The 18356-nt window shown below is 36.4% G+C and overlaps 1 protein-coding gene across 6 annotated transcripts in view; it reads left to right on the top strand.

Moving 5' to 3' along the window:
• SPAG6 (sperm associated antigen 6) overlaps window positions 1-18004 on the top strand; it is a 33214-nt gene extending 15210 nt beyond the window's left edge. For 3 of the 6 annotated variants that reach the window (XM_033070180.1, XM_033070187.1, XM_033070193.1), the window contains 7 exons: window positions 5196-5401; window positions 6259-6432; window positions 8790-8942; window positions 11226-11417; window positions 12598-12714; window positions 15437-15582; window positions 17761-18004. In XM_033070180.1, the coding sequence (XP_032926071.1) occupies window positions 5196-5401; window positions 6259-6432; window positions 8790-8942; window positions 11226-11417; window positions 12598-12714; window positions 15437-15582; window positions 17761-17827 (1055 nt within the window). In that variant the 3' untranslated portion in view covers window positions 17828-18004. Of the gene's footprint in view, window positions 1-5195; window positions 5402-6258; window positions 6433-8789; window positions 8943-11225; window positions 12226-12597; window positions 12715-14085; window positions 15203-15436; window positions 15583-17760 lie in introns of those variants that run through there. The other 3 variants (XR_004419114.1, XM_033070186.1, XR_004419112.1) reach the window with 3 other exon arrangements.
• Window positions 18005-18356: the final 352 nt, after the last annotated feature.

Genomic DNA, 18356 nt, shown 5'->3' with positions numbered 1-18356 from the left:
AAAGCCCACCAAAAGACCCCTGAAAAAATTGCTCAGGTACAGCCAATTTAGAGGGTTTATCTGCCTCTATAACACAGTCACAGGATGTCTCTAAAATGATTATTGAAAGTAGAGGAGTTATACTGAAAAAAGATTGCTCTGTGCATCACATGTTTCTTACACAGCTACAAGCATGCCTTTGCAGCATAATATTGTTGGAGATGGGATAAAGAGATAAGAAAAAGTCTTTCTATCCCTTTTCTCTATCAATAGATGGTGTTTGATGTTCAGGAAACTCTGGATTAGAGTGACATGCTCCTATTGACAAAGTTTTGTGGTTATGATTTTCTGTCATTGACTGTCTATGGACACATAATGCAGCTTTAACTTTAAAAACAGAGCTGGGTGTGAAATGGTTTCCCCCAGCCACAAAAGGTTTTTCGGTTTCAAAAATTGTTACAGTTCTGGACTGGGACAATATTAAGACAAGTCTTTTTATCTCTCCTAAAAAGTTTGGGGGGTAGGGAGATTTGTTTGCCCCAGCAAGACAAGTTCAATAATTAGGGCATATCTTTGAGATTAAAGTCCTGGTTTGTTTTAGGCAGGATCTGAACCTCTGTCTTTGTGAGTGCAGTCAAAGGTTCCTGGCATTCAGTGATAACTGTTTGCAATGGTGAGGGTCTCTTTCCTTTTAATCAGAAATTGCATCCATGACCCAGTAAAGATACTAAGAACTGCAGTGTTTTTGAGAAAAATTTTGAGAAAATTGAGAAATTTCCATTTTGAGAAATTGAGGCTTCCCCCCACCCCCTGATGAAAACACTGTCTGCTTAGCAAGTTCTATACTGACTTCATGCAAAAATCTCTTAAAATGCAATTCTTCCATGAACAGAAGGCCTGTGAGATTTTAGGTAAAGACAAATGTCTCATGAGGTTTCAAGATGCTAGAAATCTTTCCAGGTCAGATTCCAAAACTACTCTTGCAGTTCTGCTCTTTCTTTCCCTTTGAGCTGAGTTTCAGATACTGATCTTACTCCAAAGTGTGCAAATCAACGTGCTGTGATTTTGCCATTCATTATTTCTGCTATTTGTGTTTAGAAAGAAGTGTAAAGTGTTTGAAATGTCATAAATAACCATCAGGTCCATGAAAAATATTTTGTAACATTTTACTTATACCATATTCAGTTAAAGTGCAAAATTGTTTTCTTTGAAGTATGCAAATAATTTGGACTTCTGTTTTCTTTGTCTGTATTAAAGGTGTAGTTTATTAATTGTCTCATACCTACTTCAGTATATTGTAAATTGGTAGGAAAACAAAAATAAGCAACACTGTTTATACTGAAGTGTATTGCTAAGAGCAGAGTTTTGCTAATTTTCTGTCATACAGTCGATCATAGCTCAGCTTAGAAGGGACCTTGGGAGATCTCTAGTCCAACTTTCTGCTCAAAGCAGTGTCAGCTACAAGAAGTGGTTCCTCAGCTCTTCAGTGATTTGAGTCTAACCTCCATCCTCCTGATGAAAGGTTTTCCCACTGGTTCAGTGGAATCTTCAGCACTGTAGTTGTAGTGGCCTGCATAAACCTCTGATTTTGAAGTGCAGCCTTTGAGCTACTTGTGGGAATTAGAGTCTTTCTATGTGGCCATAACATGATCACACAGTCCTCAGAAAAATACAGTATTGGTGGTTGTTTTGGTCAAAACCTGTTGTTTCCTGTGGAGGCACCTGCTACCACAGCAAGGTCTGTTTGAGAGCCCTGGTCTCGACTGAAACTTGCATTTCCTTCCAACCAGGGTGTTGCTGCTGCTCTACTATGGGAGTATTGTATATTGTCAATATAATATTGAGCTGATTTTCTTTCTCTGGGGACAACCTGGACATTTTCTCACCTTCATCTTTTTTATCCTCATCTGTTTTTTGAAATCCATACTATTATTGCCAATGTGTTAATATTAGTAGGTTGTTTTTTCAACACCTTAAACTAGCTTAAAATAACCCTGTAAGACTTCACATTGTTTTTAGTGGGTATATAGGTAGGATCTTGACTCCACTTTGTTGGCTTTTCCTCTTCCTGATCATATAAACTCATGACAAATCTTCAACTTATTTTGATTAAATTTCTTCATCCCTGATAAGTACTTTTGTGTTTTGTATTTCTATTTGAACTAGAACTGGTGGCATCTCAGACTCCAAAATCTGTTTTTATTAACCTTTCTTCTACATCATTTGAGTCTTGTCTGCAGTATCTCCAGTTGCTAAAATCTTCCTCATGTAGATCAGGGTGAAAGTGATTAATTTATGGTCAGTTTTGAGCCATAGTTCTCTTGTGTCTGAACATGTGGAGTTCAGTTTTCTGTTTACACTCACACAGGGAGAAGTTCAGCTTTATCACTGTGTACTTAGACAAGTTCCTTAAGTTGTACCCCAATGTGAGTTCCAAGCCCGTGTTTCATAACCTTCTGTAGAATTAAGTGAGATTCATGCACTAGCTTTTCTATGCTGTCTTTCTCCTCTGCAGCTATGGGTCTTGTCTTTGCCCTTATAATACAGCCTTGATGTTGTATTTGGAAGAGTATTTTTGTAATTTGTTTCAGTTATTTTAATTTTTTCTGACTGAATATTTGGTTTTAAAAATTTAATATTGCCAAGTTTGTTTTCGCTTCTAACTCCTTCTCAGTCTAATTTTTTTCCTCTGTGTTTCTAATTGGATGGCAAAGTTTCATGGTATATAATCTCCATTAAAGGTGTTCTACAAGTACGAAGATTAATCAGCCTTTTCTTGAGGAAAAAAAAATTGCAATTTATAATAGAATCATTAATACTTAGAATTGTAATTTTGGACTGAATTTTCAGGGAAACATGATGGGAAGTACTGTATTTCCTTTCTTCCCTGCCTCAGCTTTTCTGTTTTCCTGACAGTCCATTTACGACTTGTCTGTCTTGACACATGGTCCAGCCCTCCATGTGGTAAGTTATTAGCCATGAACCTTATAAACACCACTGGAAGAAAAAACCATTTAATTACCCATGACCAACAGTAACCATCAGTATTTAAATGATATCAGACTCCTAACAGCAAGAGCTGATCTAAATTGAATCAGATTTAGTTTGCTCTTTTGAAATAACTTTTACAGTTACTTTTGCATGCCTGAGTGTAGCTGTGACCTGAAAGTATTGCTCTTTCTTTCCCTGCTGGAACTTCATGATTTTAACTCATAAGACATGAAAGAAGCCCATTCTTCTAGCACTGTGTCCTTCTTGACATCAGATTCTTGATTTGAGCATTTCCCAGCAGACTGTGGGCAATGGAGCTGGTTGGTCTGAAGTTCTGAGGCACAGTTGGAGAGGTTAATCTGGACTGTTGGTCAGTAGGTCACCAGGTATTCCACTTGGTCAGTGCTCAGCAGCAAAACACAATCTGAGAAGAATCTGAGCATGGCTTTTCCCATTAAAAAAAAAAAAAAAAGATTGTAAATTTATTAGCTCCTTTTCAGATTTGTTTTTAAATATTAAATAGTTCATTTCAGATTTTTAAAACTGAAGATATGGCATTCAAGTTTTTTTTAAATGTTATGATTTGTGTATTTTGAGGATGCATGCACTACATTTTCAATCAAATATTTATTTGAAAAATGAACTTTGTAGAGTTAATTTTACAGATTCACAGAATGTTCTGAATTGGAAGGGACCCACAAAGATCATCGAGTCCAGCTCTTAAGTAAATGGCCTGTACAGGGGTTAAACCCACAACTGTGCCATTATTAGCACTATGCTCCATTCAACTAAACTAATTTCAGGGTATTGTTTAAAAATTACTGCATGATTTATTTTTTTGATGTAATATTTATATTTATATACTCTAGCCAACTAAGCTAATTTCAGGGTATTGTTTAAAAATTACCGCAAGATTTAATTTTTTTGATGTAATATTTATATTTTCTTTAAAATATTTTATCATAAAATAACATACAGCGTAAATATTTGACTTATCACATGTATTGCAGTGTGTGGCTATAACTCACTAATTGAAAACCAATCTGGTCTGGAACATTATTTGGATATTAACAATGTAATGATGACATGACTTACAGATTTCATGAAAAACTATATTAGTCTATGTATATTTAATGAAGTATGCTGTATTTTTCTTAGTATGAAAATCTCTTTATGGATGGACTATAAATCAAAAGCTAAGTTAGAGTCTTGAAATACAACAGCCATATGTTGCCATGGTACTGTAAGTCAAGATAAATGTTAAAGATAATAATGGATATGCATAATAAGGTGTAGCAAAACTGAAGGAAGAACCTAATAGATTATTGACTCCCCTATGGTTTTTACCACTTTTTCAACACTATTTTAAAATAGCACAGCTTGGTTATAATATAAATTTTGCTTCTGATATCCAGTAATTCTCGTTTTAGAACTGTGATTAATGCTGCATACACAGAGAGAGCTAATGAATTTCTAATAGTGTAATTTTTGTCCATGTCAGCTAATCACATGCTCAGATTTTTTTTGTTGTTTTTTTTTTTGTTTAAGGTGCAGTTAGTTAAGGATATTGTGCTAATCTCAGACACACAATGTCACTGATGATATTTCTCGTTTGTCTAATTGTGTATGATAACATTTTCTTGTCATTAAAGTATAAATTCTGTCTCATCCCATGTAGCAAAGACTAGTTTTGATCAGCAAGTTCCATTTTTGCAATCTTTTATGTAAGATAAATATTTTATGTGTGTTTTTTGTATTTTTGTTTTTGGCATTTGATCTATGCTAATATCTGCTTATCATTTAAAGAGGGTAAAATGCTCTCTAATTAGCTGGTTGATAAAATTTTGGTACTTTGGCTTTCTGTGTTGTTGTTAGCCATGCATAAAATGCTTTCCTATTGATCAGTGTAGAATAGCCAGGGTTTAAACAGCTGACATCTGCTTACTTTAAAAAAAGAAAAAGAAAACAGAATAACAAACCATTTCAGCCTAATCTACCTCAAATGTGTGCATGTAAATGGGGGTCCATCTATTGACCTGCATTCTTTTCAGTTGTGGATTGGTCCACACGGTTTATGAAACCAGGAGGGCTGATTTGAAATGCAGATGTCGAGACAGTGAACTACACCCTCCCCTTTTTCCTTTGCTGTATCTGTCAGGGTGAAAAATGGCTTGCACAAGGGTCAGTCACCCATACTCACTTAATTACTTTCCTTGGACCTACAGAACTGTCACAAGCTGTGGTGGATGCAGGCACTGTTCCTCTTTTAGTGCTCTGTATCCAGGAGCCAGAAATTGCTTTGAAAAGGATTGCTGCTTCAACTCTCAGTGATATTTCAAAGCATTCTCCAGAGTTAGCACAGACAGTAGTGGATGCAGGAGCTATCGCTCACTTAGCTAAGATGATCCTGAACCCTGATGCTAAACTGAAGGTACATTTAATTTTTTTTAAAATCTCCATTATACCGGTCATTACTTGAGATTGAATCAAAGACACGGATGTGCAGATTTATTTAGAAGCTCTTGGTTTGGGTATTACAAAATGTAACTATGTAGTTAGTGACAAAGAGTTCTGAACATATTTACAAATTTAGCTACTGGATATAAACTGCAGTTCTGTGAGGATTAGCTAAACTAATCCTTAAAGTGAGTAGTATGGGGTTTTTTAGAAATATATAGTATATGAAGAATGTGACAGATACTTTTAATAGATAAAATTTGCACATTTCAGTTACAAAAAAGGTTTTGCATACTAAAGATTATACGATAAGCCAGTTAATAGTGAACTTATTGTATTTTAGAATGTACTATCTGATGTGAATCGCTGTTGTCAAAGGTTTAATCACTAGCATTTAATTGACAAAAAAAATTGATTTTTATTATAAATTTTCTGTCTAAATCTACCAAACAGAAGACAACATAGAAATGCCACAAAAATGTCTTAATATAAATCTGACAGAGCCAATTTATGTAAATAAAAATACATTGTATAGCTTTTACTGAATTTTAGATTGCAGTTTTAAATGGTGTTTATATATGTATTTATTTTTTAAAATACATACAAGCTTGAATGGGATAAAACAAAAGAGAAACTTTTATTCAGGAACCAGCGAATGTTCTGTGCCATTATATTTGTGCATGAATTGACTCAGTGAATTGTAAAATAGCTGTAATTGTTTTCCCTATCCCGCTTTGTTTTCCTTGATGCAATAGATTTTTGTGTGCAGGGGTAGTGTGTGTTGTTGAATGTTTGTATACTATTGATTTTATAACAATTTTTGTTTACTAGCGTCAGGTGCTGTCAGCTCTAAGCCAAATAGCAAAGCATTCAGTGGATCTTGCAGAGTTGGTGGTTGAAGCAGAAATTTTCCCAGTTGTGTTCACATGCCTGAAGGACTCAGATGAATATGTCAAGAAAAATGGTGCAACTTTAATTAGAGAGATAGTAAAGCATACGCCTGAGGTAAAACCTTGAAAATGCAAATACAAGGTCATATCATTAGATTTTACACTTTAAATAAAATACAGGATTATTCTGTCATTTGCTTTTCGAAAGGGAGGGCAAATGGCTGTTTGGCATGTTCATTGGAAAATATGGAAATGCTTGCTGATATTATGAGATGTGTATTGAATATGAATTGGGTTAGGAAACTGGGAATCATAAAATGTATACCTAGCTACTTCATTCTGTGAGATATCAGCACAGAGAGGGAGTTCTTGGCTGACAGTACTGTCAGTCCTAGATATTAAAAATATTATGAGAAAAGCCTCGCAGAAGTCACGATACCAGCTAATAAATTGCAAGATCATCCTTTAACAATAATAGATGGTGTGTGTCTTTTGAAAAATCTTCAGGGGGGCTTGGATCACATTTTAATTATTTTTCCAATGACAGCGAAGGTCAAAAATTTTCTTATTTATTATTAACCTGATGGTAACTTGAGTCTGTAATTTGAGTTTGAGCATTTACAGTGTTTTTGCCCATAGGAACGTGGGGATGTTTGGCAAAGTCAATACAAAATAAATAGAAAAACCATGTAATTATAACTATGTTAATCTGTCAGACCACAGAGATAATTAAAAGGCTCTAAATATGACTTTGGGATGAAATATAAGCCATGTATTTGTGGAACACACTAATGCTGAGCATAGTAATTTCAAAATCATGATACTAACTTAACAACTGAGAAGTGTTTAAACATGAATATTGTGCAGTTTCTTCAGCCTTCCAGTCTTTAATCTGGTGATAAAAGTTTATAGTCTTGGCACATTTGCTGCTTTCTCTTTGTACCTCATGGGGAATGCAACTTCACTTCCTCAAAAAAGTAAAGGATTTCTCATTATCTAAAGGGCGCCCTAGAGTCAGAAGCTAGGAGAGAACAAACTCAGGATTGCAGGTACAGTCAGAAAAGATGCTCCACCAGTTCCTCCATGCAAGAGGAACTGACTGTGTTAGCAGCTCTCCAAAGGAGCAGTAGAAATATTTGGTGACTCCCAGTGGGAAGTCACAATCCATGTCTGACTTCAGAGTGACAGAGATGACTGTCCAGCTCTGGGAACTCTATTTGAGCAGCACATGTTGCTCAAACAGGCTGGCAAATGGCATTTCTAGAGAACTTGGCTGTGTCATTTGACTCATGGCTGTTGGATCTCAGTGCCCTGTCTGCATATGCAGTGAAATTCATGTGCAGGTCAGCAGCAGAGGGACTCAGAGCGAGGGCTGGGGGACACGGCAGGAGCTCTGCACATCCGGCTGCACAGGGCTGTGTCCAGATGTAGGACTTGGTTGCCACTGGCTGTAATTCACAGTCATGTGAACAGATTTTCCTAAGTACTAACTGAAAATTTCACCTGGCTATTTCATGAAGAAAACAATCCCCTTTTAAAGGCTCTAAGACAAAGGTATATTTCATATTCGCAGAAATCAACTGGATTGGGAATTGACATGCTTCAGTATTGTTAATTTAATTTAATTTGGATTTTTAAGAACATGTTCCTTTTGCTTTGGAATCTGTTGGGAGAATAGGATATACCTAAAAAAGTGAAGAAAATAATAATAATATTAAATAATTTAAATTTCTATGCATTATTTATATCATACATATTCTTCTGCTGTCCCTCAAGTGATGTGAGAAGTTTGCTTTTGGTAGAAACCCACGTTGCATAGCTTGATTATAATTTATAAGCAAAGCTATGTAATTTGGTGTTCTGGGGCAGACTCACCCATCAAGTGTGTTCCCTGGACACTTCCCTCAGAGCATGCTGCCATGGCAGAATGGTGCAGCCCAAGTCAATTTTGCAGATCCAGAACAGTCCTTGGCTTCATGCCTTGGCATGAGGATCCACAAAGGATTTTATGCCACAGAGGTAATTTAGAATGGTGAGAGGAGGAATGGGCATTTCCCTCTGTCACTGCACAGACCATAGGATGTTAGTTTGGGAATGAGGGGGCACTAGGATGAAACAGTATCTGGATCAGTAGGTGCATCTTCAAAATCAGTCATGTGATAGGCTGTTATTTGCACATCTCTCTGGTGTGTGATGATGGAGTTGAGAATACATCATTCCATGCTGCACAGCATCAAGGATTCAGAACCCTAATTTCCTTGCAGTAAAGTCAATCAAACACAGTAGCAGATTAGCCTCAATCCTGAAAACTTGATGCTGCACTTAGCTCCCAGCAGTCTGTATGATACATCACTTTTATTCCAGCTTTATTTTGTAAAACAGGAGCAACACATTAAAAGGTTTCTCTGACATGGTTCTTTATGCCTGTTGATACTTCACAGTATATCTAATCTCTTGTGTTTATCTTTTCAGCTCTCACAGTTTATAGTAAATTCAGGTGGAATTGCTGCTGTGATTGATTGTATTGGCAGCTGCAAAGGGACTGTCAGACTGCCTGGCATCATGACACTTGGTTATGTGGCGGCTCATTCAGAGAACCTGTCAATGGCAGTGATTGTCTCCAAGGTTAGCTATCACTTTGTTGTCTTCCTGTAGTTCTTCAGCAATATTCTTTGCTACAGATACAAACTAACATAGGCAGAAAATGTATTTTGTGACAGGATTATATACTGGCTCTTGATGAATGCACTTTCTCCTAGTATTGCTGCTTTCTATGACTGAAATTATGTGGTGACCTGATGAAAGGGTGTCCTCATGGTGTTGAACCTTTTACAAAACCTGTAAAAGGTTTGTGTTGCAATTGCATCAGTACAGAAATAAATTTTCTCTAGTCTGCTTCCTCTTAAAATGTATATTTGTTACTGCATAGAAAGCTTCTTTGAAACAGCTGTTTAATGGCATGTTCTTCATTGTACTAGTGTGACCCTGCTAGTACTGCTAGAGTATCTTGCAACAGCAATCTTCAGACTTGAAAAGACTTCAGTTTCTAATGTAGTGTAGTTTGATTCAGTTGTGCAAGTGACATTTCAAGTGAGTAAGTTATACATTTTCAGTTTAAATAAATTCTACTGGGCAATGATATAGAAGAGGGAGAATTTGCAATGTTTGCAATAGGTGAAATTAGTACCTGGCTTAGTAGTCTGATGTGAATAATATTAACTAATGACAGAAGGAAGGAAACAATTTCACTAACATTTTTGACCCATTTTCACACTATGTCAGTCATTTAAAATCTAAGAATGGAGCAACAAAACAATACAAACAAAGGAACAGAAATGTCTTCTAGTAGAAATGCAAGCTGAAAAATGGAAGTTGCTGTAACATAGTGTAGTATGCAGGGAAAGTAGGAATGATCAAAAATTGCTCTTCTGTATTTTAAAATTAAAGAAATAGATGCTTTTTTTGCCATCTCTGGAGGCCCTTCTTCTCTGGATGTGTCTGTCTTTCCACTTTCAGGGATGCCTAGAGCAAATATGCTTCTGCTGTTGAGTGCTTGACATTAAGTGGGATGAAACCAGGATTAAGTTCTGGAGGAAGCCCCTAAGTTAGATTTTTGAAGAATAGTAATGATTCCTGTCATAACTGAATGGAACTGCTGGGAGAGCTGTTGCAGGGATCTGGGCAAACTTTGATGAAATTAAATATGTTAATGAATGATCCAGAAAAGAAATAATAATGAACCCTAATAAACGCAAAAACCGTTAAAGAAAAACTGCTTCAGGGGAAATTAAGCTTGTGGAGTGGTACATAGTGCTGAGGACAGGGCTTGGTAAACTGGAACCATTTGAAAGAAATGCACTGTGACATAACCATCTGCAGTTAGACACTGATGATGTTATGATGTAAAGTGATAGTTCCATTCCATGGTGCTCTAACCTGGAAAGGATGAATTTTGAACAATGATTTTTGGGATCATAGTGGACAAACACTTTATTGTGTGTGTACTGTAATGCAGTGGCAAAACTCCCAAGATTTAGTCCTTTGTGGTATGAAAGAGTAGAAAATGAAACATTATTGGAAAAGAGAATTTAATCTATTTTTTGTAAAAATATATATAGTTCCACTGTCTGTATCTTGTGGATAAAATCCAAAAGAACAAAGCAGAAAACTAGTAAAGAGTAAAACCAGTAAAGAGTAAAAAAGAATTCATGGGATGGAGAAAAAGGTTTTTGGGATAGAGGTTTAGTAGTCTTTCTTTACCTTAAGTAACATGAAATGTTTCCTGTTGGAGTGTTTTGGCATAAAATACCAGCTAGTAAATAGTTGTGTAGAAAGTGTAAAGACCCTGAACTGGAGCAACTTTAGTAACAGCTAGATGTGAGATCTCCATCTCTTGATGCCTGCAAATTAAGAGTTGAAACCCTTCCTGAAGTAATTGGGTGAGTCAAACATGAACTACTGGCCTCAAGAAGAGGTTGATCAGTTGAAATTTATTGCTGTGGGTACTAAAAAGGAAAGACTCGGTGATTGAACCCTTCTAGTCTTAAACTGATTTTGTAGAATCACAAGCACTCAGATTCTCTTATTTTCAGTGTGAGAAAAACTGCCGTGTTTACTCAGTACAGCCAGAATTATGTTGTGTATTCTTCTAATACCTTAAATTTGCGTGTTCAAACTGCTTTCTATCTTAGAACACTGAATCTATTTCTTTTTAGCTATATTTATTAAGATTTATTAAAAATTTTTGCAAATCATGATGCTGTAAAAATATGACACCACTAGCATGCCTTCTCTTGTAGCTCTTTTTTAGAAGAGTGTAAATAGAGAAATATTTCTATCTATATCTGTTTCGCATTGTCATTCCCTGGTCTACATTTGTAAAGGTTGTGCTTTTGATTAATGCTACAGGGAATATCACCACTGAGTGCCTGCTTGATAGAAGAACATGAAGATCATATTAAGGCAGCAGCTGCTTGGGCCTTGGGACAGATTGGAAGACATACTGTTGAGCATGCACGTCATGTTGCAGTAGCAAACGTGCTGCCCACACTGCTCGATATCTTTATGGACACAAGCAGCTCAGAAGATCTTAAAATAAAAGCAAGTAGATTTGTAGTATGGTATATTAATTGTAATCAAGAGGTTTAAGTGCTTAAAAACTACTAAATTATATGTGTTTTTAGTGATGTTCACTGAGTCACAGCTTTCCTGGGTGCAGAGCGTCTGAAGGCTGTGTCATTTATTAGGGGACTGGCTGGTCCTAATGCATGTGCATATGCTGTATACCAAATCATATGCTACAGTCACCACAGTCTAATCCCTTATTTTTTTCCCAGTTTAGATCAGAGTTGCACAGACCCGTAAATGCTGTAATTTCTTGTGACTCATTTCCAATTATCCACTTCTTTTTTTGCAAGTATAAGCTCTTGTAGAAAATATTACAGTCCTCGTGATAATTTTGCCTACATTTTTATGATTATAATAAAACTGTAACAGCTAATCAAGGCTCTGCTCTTTAAAACATGCAACTGCCCATGTTTAGGGCCTTTCCTTGTGTGGGAGCTAGTAGAGTTGCAGTTTAGTAAAGTGTATTTCTGAGTAACAGTAAGAGTGCAATAGGACAGGATATGATCTCCCATGTTGCACTATGCTGCTGTACATTCCACTGAAATACCACATTCCAGATTTGTAAAGTAACTTCTATAAAGTAATTTCCAGTGGTCTCAAAAATATTGAAGCCAAGTTAGCTGTACCTGTAATCCTGCCCGAGAAGGTCACTACTGCTTGTATCAGTCAACATTGAGTTTGTTTTCAGAAATGTGCACCAATGCAAATTATTTCACTCTCTCTTTTCCCCCTTGCCTGGACAGTACTGTACTTTGCTATCCCAGACCAGCAGCTTCTCCTAGTAAGCCACTTCTAAAATACAATCTTTTAAAATGTGTTTTACTCTAACTTTTCTTATTATATTAGAGTACTTCAATTTACTTAAAGAGTCTACTCCAGCTTTCATTACAGTGAAAGGAAAATTGCCATTACTTTGACCATAGATAACATAATAATAATATGATGTACTGTAGGTTTTGAGGTTTAATAAATGTAAGTAGAGAATTGATTCTTCATTAAGTGACCTGATAGATATCATAGTTTCTATTCAGAAATTGCTCATTGAAAATTCTGACCAATTTGCTTTTTTGATCAGACTTCAGTGATATATATATGAATTCTTGTTGTTTTCATTGGTATCTTACTAGAGAAAGTTTGTTTTGCATTTCAATAGACTAAGAAAGCCTTAAAGAACATTCTTCAGAAATGCACATATCTTGCAGCACTTGAACCACTGCTTCATGACGCCCCTCCCAACATTCTGAAGCATGTTATTGCACAGTATAGTAAGGTAAGAAAGAAAAGGCTCTGCTTGGTGAGTAATATGTTCTTTGCTAATTTTTTCCCATTTAGCAAGGAAGTTATCTTTCCAAAGAAGTCAATCTAAAGGTGTCATTGTTTTCTCAGGATCCTTAAACATGCCTTTCAAATGCAGTTTGAATCCTGTCCTTTTGTCTAATACAGCTGGATACTGTTTCATTTGGAATCTGCCATAATTCATCCTAAGACTGAGAAAACAGTTTCTTATAAGCAAGGTGTTTTTTTCTTCCTTGCCTCTTGAGATTGAGTGGAATATTAACTCACGTGCAAATATTTTCGCAGAGCCAATGTATCACATAAATCCCAGTCACATCTGTTTTAGATAAACTACAAGCTGTCTGTACAGGAGTGACTTAAGTCAGATATTCTACAATAATATAAAGGCATCACTCCTTTTATCCTCATTAATTTTTCTTAAATGAGTGTAAAAATTCCAAATCTTTTCTCATGCCTCTCAAAATTTAGAAAGTTAGTTGTTCTATTGTTGATTTGAATGCAGCAGGTGAAAGTGATACAATTTATTCAAAATATTTTAAATTTGTAAGTAATTGCTAACTAATTGAGAGAGTTGGAGTGTCTGTCATGTTCAGCTCCTGTTGGGAATCCTGTTCAAGTGTAGACTATGGTTTGTACAATACTCTGCAGTGTAACCTGTTAGCAGGATGTACCAAGCTCTGTTGGTGAGATGTTCTCCTGGAAATGGCTAAGTAAAACACTCTTGATACTCAGTTCCGATTATGACAGGTCTGGAAGCACTGCTGTTGGTAGTGCAGATTCCTGACTTCGTTGCTGCAGTTTAATTTGTCCTGTCTTCTTGCTAAGGCTGTTCAAAGACTGGAGATTTGCAGAGAATCCAGTCCTTTTTGCTTCCCCATTCTTACTGGAGCTGTCAATGAGCCAAGTGCATAGCAATTGGTTATCCAGTGTATATTTGAATGTTGCTTGCTACTGAAATGGTTTTATGTCTTTCATATCAGCTGATATTTTGTTTTGTTTCATTTTTCTCCTTTGCCTATACATTATTAAATTATACTTGCCTGGCATTTGCTCTTCTGAAGTATATGCTTAAAATTAAGTTCTCTGCAGTAAAAGCATTTTTCTCTCCTGTACCATAGCTTGGGAATTTCCTATTCGTAGAGCTGTGGTCTGTTACTTCTGTGGGCTTATTTATGACACAGTAAAAGCCTTATTTCCAAACTGTACTTCAAAATGGGGTGCTATTTGTTTTTCATGCTGGGCTGTGCATTTTAACGTTAGTGTTTCAGGGTTTGTGCAATTCTGTTGCTGTCTCAGGTTGAACTGAGGGAAGGGTCTGTCTCTCAGAGGTGCTCTCTCTCTTTAGGACCCCTTCCAAGAGAGTTTGCTGCGTCTTATCCAGCCTGGAAGTCACAGTGTGGAGGAGGAAGGCAGGGAAAGGGCCATATCCTGTCTCCTTGCTAGTTCCTCCTTGGCAGTTCTTGTTGTGGGAGATATGTGAAAACAGACGTCTGTTCAGTTCCCACAACAAAAAAATCACAGTTGTTCCTGACACTTCTGTGGAGCATATAATAGAGAGAAGTCTCTGTGCTCTCCTGCTTTTTCTTTACCTGTATGTTGATTTTGTGCAGCCTAGAGGAACATATGAAGGTTGTTTGCCTGTACGCATGGAAGAAATCTTGTTCTTTTTCTTCATCCTTTTTTGAGGCTCTTGTTTTACACTGAAATACAGTTAAATTTATGGCTTAATGTCTGACCAGTGTGGAAGCTGACAAAATGCTTTTGCCCTCATAATCTGCAACTCTCAGAGTTGGTTTTAAACACATCTGGTTTTGCTGTAGATGCAGCTGACATCTTGCATTATCTTTCTGTCTTTTTCTCTCTCTATTTTTTTTTTAATAATATTGCAGCCCTATGGGCCTATGGACTACATGCTGTCATTCTCCCTTGCCTTGCCCAGCCCCCACCTCCCTCCCTTCTTTCCTCCCTCCCTCCCTCCTTCCCTGCCGTCCTCTGGACAGAGCTGCATATTGGCATCACTCAGGGAGCACAGAATGTTATTGTCTGATCATTTCTGCTTCTCATCCCCTTTGGCTGCAGAAACTTCACGTTTTTGCTTTGTGTGTGTTTGTAAAAGGCTTCCATGGCTACACAGTGTGTTAAAGGATTTTAATATCTAGGAATTTAATAGTAGCATGTAATGCTTCAAGGCTGTATTGTTCACTTGCAACAATTCTCAGTATTGTTTTCATGCACTAATCTATACTAGATCATTATAATGATATAAAATTCAGCTCTACAATTAAACTGTGGGAATTGACATAAAAGACCTGAATAACTTAGTTTAAGTGGAACAGATGCTGTTGTTATTCCATGTTAGTGTTCTGTTTTTATTATCTATTTATTCTGCACACTCTTATTGTCTCTGTAGAAATAATTCAAGAAATATTATTTATGTAAGGATAAATATTAAATTCATTATTTTTATATGTTATGTATTAAAGTATGATAAATTATGTTGTAATCATAAAGGCCTGGTTTATGGGTTTTTTCCCTATACAACTTGGTGTTATAATACAGTGGTCATTACAGATGTTGTTTCTCTGATTTTCCATTTTATCTGTCCTCTGAATTAAAAACAAATAAGCTATATTTGAGCCTAGTGGCATACAGATTAATTCAAAAGAATTTTTTAAAATGTACTATTCTGTGTGTAGGTGTTACCACATGACAGTAAAGCACGTCGTCTCTTTGTAACAACTGGTGGACTTAAAAAGGTTCAAGAAATAAAAGCAGAACCTGGGTCACTTCTTCAGGAATATATCAACACTATTAACAATTGCTATCCAGAGGAAATAGTAAGGTAGGGAAAATGAAATTTAAAGAATTCATACTTCTAACACTGTTAGATGTTTTTCACAGGAACAACACAAAGGAAGGATGTAAAATAGTAATTTAACTCCTATATGAATTTTGGTTTTAATAAAACCAAAGCGTAACTTTTGGTTAATTGCTCCAGCAGTAACACAACCTCTGGACACAGACATTAGAATGCTTTCTCTTTTTGTATTTGGAATCAAATTTCTTTGTCTGTCAACAAAGCCCAAATAACCAGGTTCTTGTAGGAAAGTGCGCTGTAAAGTCAGTCCTGCACTGCCCACGTGGACTCTGAGTCTTCAGTACAACACTCATATTTATGAATGTCTGGGGAAATTGATTACTCAGGCTCCACAATACAGGTATTGGTGAATCTTTGGTCGCATCCTTGACTTTCATAATAGAGTGTCTGAATTAGTGTATTCAGAGGCTCCTTTGAAACTTCCTCTGATGTACAGCGGGTCCAGAGGCTCTCCTGCACAGTTGGTCTGCCCACAGCTGCCCTTCCTCCCTGAGCCTCATCACGAGGCTTAAGTGTTATATAAAAGGACCATACACCAGCTGTCTGCACCAAGTTGAACTTTGCCCTTAATGAATACAGAAACACTATTAAATAGCTTACAGTCAAAATGTCACCATCCTAAATTGTAATAATGAGAGAAATGCCCTCCTAGATTCTAGATATCCATTTACCAGTCCTTCACTCCATCAACACATCAGAAGGATGTTGTACTCATGTACTCCCTCTACAGGCTCTGAAAATCTGCATCATAAATTTTAATTATAGCAGCAGAGTTCTTCAGCTAATAGTAGCTAGAAACTAAGTCTCACTAAATGAAACCCTGCTTGTCTTTACAAAGAAAAGCCAGTGGCTGTCAAATGGGAAAAGCAAAGTCATAAAGAAATTTTAGTCTAGTACAGCTAGTACTTCAGAGGGAAAGAGGAATTTGTTTATGCTTTTCTGGTTATTAATAATATTTCTTTGTTATAGCTATTTTCCCCCCTGTAAATGAAAAAAGATTACTCATCTAATCTGGGATGTAATAAAGAAAAAAGGCCCCTTCGAGCATCTCTTGCTTGCCTGTTTGTGCTGCTGCCTGATGGTGGTTGTGCTGCCTGAGGCACAGCAACTGTGATAGAATCCAGCTCTGGGTTTGTCCTGGAGACCTGTTATTTTAGGCTGTTTGCAGACTGAACACAGTAATGCATTGGAAAGTTAGCTTTACAAATCACAGAAGTAATATGAGGTTTAAAAAGAGTTAAATTATGCAGAAATTATCCAGAAAAATGAAAATCAACAAAGTAAATAGATTTTCCTTTAAGGGAAAACATTTGGGATATTTTTTTTTAGTATATTTTAGGCCTACATTACATGAAGGTGTGTTCCTCTCTCTTTATAGTTGAAGCTTTCAGGGCTCAGAGGTGGCAATTCACATGCCTGCAAAACTAGAAATATACTGAGATGTATGTTTTTAGAATAATACAATATTAAATTTCAGATACTCTTAACCTGGAAAACAAGAACTAAATGCAGCATTGATGCTTGCATATTGGATGCATGTAGTTGGTCCATTGTGGAAAACCAGTTGAATGACAGCAGGACAATAATGGCACCATAGAGTCCTGCTGTAATGAAAATGTCCAGGATAATGTCCATCCATCCTTGAGTGGCATTAGAGAGAGAAGGTCACTGTGACATATTTTTTTGTTCCAGAACCAGTGTCCCTCTCATGGATGTATGCTTCATCTGAGTTTCTGGCTGTGTGCTTATGTCTGACAAACAGCAGCAGACTATTGTCATTTGGAGCCTACAGTTCTGTGTAAACTCACACTTTTTTATTAAAGGCCATAATCTCACACTTACACTTCTTAGTAAAGACAATGTTTATGGCAGCTGAAGTTGAACCAGTCTAAAATGTAGCTGCTTGCCTACATGCCCTAAAAGAAGCTAAATATATTTTAAAAAACCTGACTTCCAAGTATAAAGGATAATGTAAGTTGAAAAACAGGTTGCTAAAACATTGTAGATGAGTAACTGTAGAATTCCTTGACCAGTGTTTAATGCTAGGATTTTTTCCTGATTTTCAGTAGAAATATGCATAGTATTTCATTGCACAGAACATGCCTTGTAGTCTAACACACAAACAAAATGTTTCTCTTTCAGGTATTATTCCCCTGGATATTCTGATATACTTCTGGAAAAGGTGGAAAATTACCAACCAGTTTTATAAACTTCAGTGTTTTATTAGAGCTGCATTTCACATTTATGCCTTTATGACTGTAATACAAATACAGCTGTTAAAAACCTTGGTTGATTCTCAAATCTCCTCCTACTGTTTGAACTACTGAAAAAGCTCAGCAATTCTAGCAAGCTGTATTTTGTTCTTTATAAACTTGTTTGTTGCTAAGTTTTTGTTCCTTTTTGTTTTTCTTTAACATTACTACCAGATATTTCCACATATATGAACGGAGTTTCATGCAGGGGTGATGATTTGTCACAGAAGCTTTTTTAGAATCAGTCATTTCCTTTTCCTTCCACAAGAAAGGTTTGTTATCTCATTCAAATTTTAGCCTTCTCAGTACTATTACCATTTTCCCCTTCTGCCTTTGCGTGTTGTTTAAAGCTTTCCAAGCTTGATGAGGGGAAAAAAGCTGGCCCCTGTGCTTTTTCTAATTATGGAATTCTTTCTGCAGTGAGATATCTCCTACTGCTGTCTTTGAGGAAATGTTGTGATTTTGCATCTTCAAACATGTTAGTAG

The sequence above is a fragment of the Catharus ustulatus genome, chromosome 1 (assembly GCF_009819885.2).
Source record: "Catharus ustulatus isolate bCatUst1 chromosome 1, bCatUst1.pri.v2, whole genome shotgun sequence".
Lineage (NCBI taxonomy): Eukaryota > Metazoa > Chordata > Aves > Passeriformes > Turdidae > Catharus > Catharus ustulatus.
This window is presented reverse-complemented; position numbering and strand designations above follow the sequence as displayed.